General features: G+C 30.3%; 1 protein-coding gene across 1 annotated transcript; it reads left to right on the top strand.

Moving 5' to 3' along the window:
- Positions 1 to 327: 327 nt before the first annotated feature.
- LOC107842208 (pathogenesis-related protein 1) lies at positions 328 to 2,205 on the top strand. Its single transcript, XM_016685956.2, has 2 exons — positions 328 to 723; positions 1,766 to 2,205. The coding sequence occupies exons 1-2, from the start codon at positions 488 to 490 to the stop codon at positions 2,088 to 2,090; spliced, it is 561 nt and encodes a 186-aa protein (XP_016541442.1). The 5' UTR covers positions 328 to 487; the 3' UTR covers positions 2,091 to 2,205.
- Positions 2,206 to 2,539: the final 334 nt, after the last annotated feature.

A 2,539-nucleotide genomic window follows, 5' to 3' on the forward strand; every position in this document is an offset into this window, starting at 1 on the left:
AAGTTATACTTTGTCCGTCCAAATTATCCGTTCCAAATTTTCTAATTTGATTTCTCATTTTACTTGTCCTTTTTTATTAATCAAGAAGAGACAAAAAAAAAAATTCCAAGTTTACCCTTTGCATTAATTACTTTTTCTTCAAATTAAAATGTAAACATCATTTAATAGGGACACTATGATAAATTAGCCATGTTATTAATTATTTTTCTTAATTAATGTGTCATCTCAATTTGGAATGAGTAATTTGGGATGGAGGAAGTATATGTTATATGGATATTATAAATTTTTCATAATTTTCATGAATATTATTAGAGGTTGATGGCACAGCTTTAGAAGTCTGTTAACCGTATTTTAATCTCCACCATCTTTTGCTCCTTTCTTCAAGTTGTTCCTTGTTATATTTATACCAAACCAAAGCCATAATAACTAACATTGCTTCACTTTCCATTGCCATTGCATTGTCATTGTCAATAGACATTTTTGTCAAATGTCAATGTCAATGGCACCATCAACTTTTTTATTATTGTCCGTCTTATTAACCTTCATTAATGTTTCTATACAAATAGATCCACCACCAACCTTTAATTGGCTTCAAGAAGAATACCTAAAAGCTCATAATGATCTAAGAAAAAGTGTTGGTGTTCCTCCTTTGGAATGGGATGCCAAATTAGCTGCTCACGCATTTGATTGGGCTAATCAACGCAAGGAAGATTGTGATTACAGGTAAGGATCGATAGACAATATACGTAGCCCTGTGAAAAATATGATCTGATCAACTCATTTAAGTTTAGATTAGATTGAGTGGATATATTCATTTACGAGTCAATTAAGACGTAATAATCCTAGTTAGCCCCTCGAAAGGCTTGGATGAATAATTTGGACGTGATGAGTATCTAAATTTAGGGTGATTTGACACTATTAAAATTCTGGTCTCGTTTAATTAAAAATTAAGGTGCAAAAATAATTGTGTTTGTCAGAATCTAGAGCGAAATCCTAGTGGATCGCCACGTTTGTTATTTTGATATTTGTTAAGACTTGTCTTAACAACATGTTATGGTGATCATTAGGATTTTAACCACAAATTCCAATAATGAGTCTTTTCAGGTACAAAACTTATCTTAACAAGTAATGGTAATCATTAAAATTTCGGGTCAAAAAATGATAGAACATTAGGATTTGTAGCTGAAATTTTGACGAACGGGTCGCCATGACTTGGGTAAAAGTTTTAGCGGCACATTTTTTCTTCAAAATTGGTATCAACTCCAAAAATTAATACAAAATTGGTCCCAATCAACTCCAAAAATTAATAAATCCACTGTCTTCTTCAAGCTAAAATAGTTCAACAATCGTGTTCGTCAAAATTTTCAACCAAATCAAACCAAATAATTTAGGATATACAATATAAACTCATTGGAACAATACTTTTGTCCAATTTGGTAACTACACAAATTATAAAAGAATAAACAAATAATTAAAAAATAATATTAAATTGGACGAATTGAATTATAATCCACTGTTCAAACTATTGATCTAATCTTAAAGTGACCAACTTCTAAATACAAGGTCAAAAGTGTTTATTAGTACAAATCAGCCCATCTTGACCAAAACAAATTCTAGACATACAAAGAACTCAACACATTTATTGACTCAACACTTACACTTTTGACCCTAAATATCAACTTATTCAAAGGGCCAAACGTGCAATGTATGATTAAATTCAGTCTAACACGACCATCTGACACTCATAAAATTTATTTATTTACAGGCGCCATTCGCTCGGGCAATACGGAGAGAACATCTTCTGGGAGAGCTACTCAGCCACATCTGCGACTCAAATTGTACAAAAATGGTTCAATGAGAAGCGTAATTTTGATGAGGTGAACAATGTTTGCAAATGTAATCCAGAGAGGGAAAGATGTGAATGTGGCCATTATTTAAATGTAGTATGGAAGGCTACAACAAAAGTTGGATGTAGTGGCAATGTTTATTGCAATGACCAAAAGGGTCTTTATATTGTATGCTCATATCATCCTATAAGGAATTATAAAGGTCTCAACCCTTTGAATCCAACTAATTCCTCTAAATTTTGAAGTAGTTAACATGCACGTTAATCCTTCAGTTTTTGATGTAATTTAATTTTGGTGTACTAATTATTAATACCTATGAGGCATGGATAAAATCTGTGCAAACTTTATTATTTTCAAATTCACTTTGTGGAATTATACTGATTATTTTATATATTGTTGAAACAATAAATAATAATTTTTGATTTTAAAATCACGTTGTGAGTATTTGCTTTTGTTCTTACAAAGTTTTTAAAGAAGATTTGGTGTATACACCCTTTATAGAACTTCAATCAACTAAAAAACCTTTATTTTATTTTCCTTATTTTTCATTTCTTATTCATGGCGGAGCCAAGAATTGAAAATAAGGAAATTCACAAAAGAAATATTTTTATGCTAAAGGGATTCAATAATATAAATATATCTATAATCTATAATTTATATCTATAATCTATAATATATTAAAAGTGTGAAGA

The sequence above is a fragment of the Capsicum annuum genome, chromosome 9, assembly GCF_002878395.1.
Source record: "Capsicum annuum cultivar UCD-10X-F1 chromosome 9, UCD10Xv1.1, whole genome shotgun sequence".
In the NCBI taxonomy this organism is placed as follows: Eukaryota; Viridiplantae; Streptophyta; class Magnoliopsida; order Solanales; family Solanaceae; genus Capsicum; species Capsicum annuum.

Bases quoted from the DNA above. Each gene is read 5' to 3' on its own strand.
- LOC107842208 (XM_016685956.2), top strand. From the start codon at position 488: ATGTCAATGTCAATGGCACCATCAACTTTTTTATTATTGTCCGTCTTA. The intron at 724-1,765 runs GTAAGGATCGAT...ATTTATTTACAG, and splicing joins AAGGAAGATTGTGATTACAG to GCGCCATTCGCTCGGGCAAT.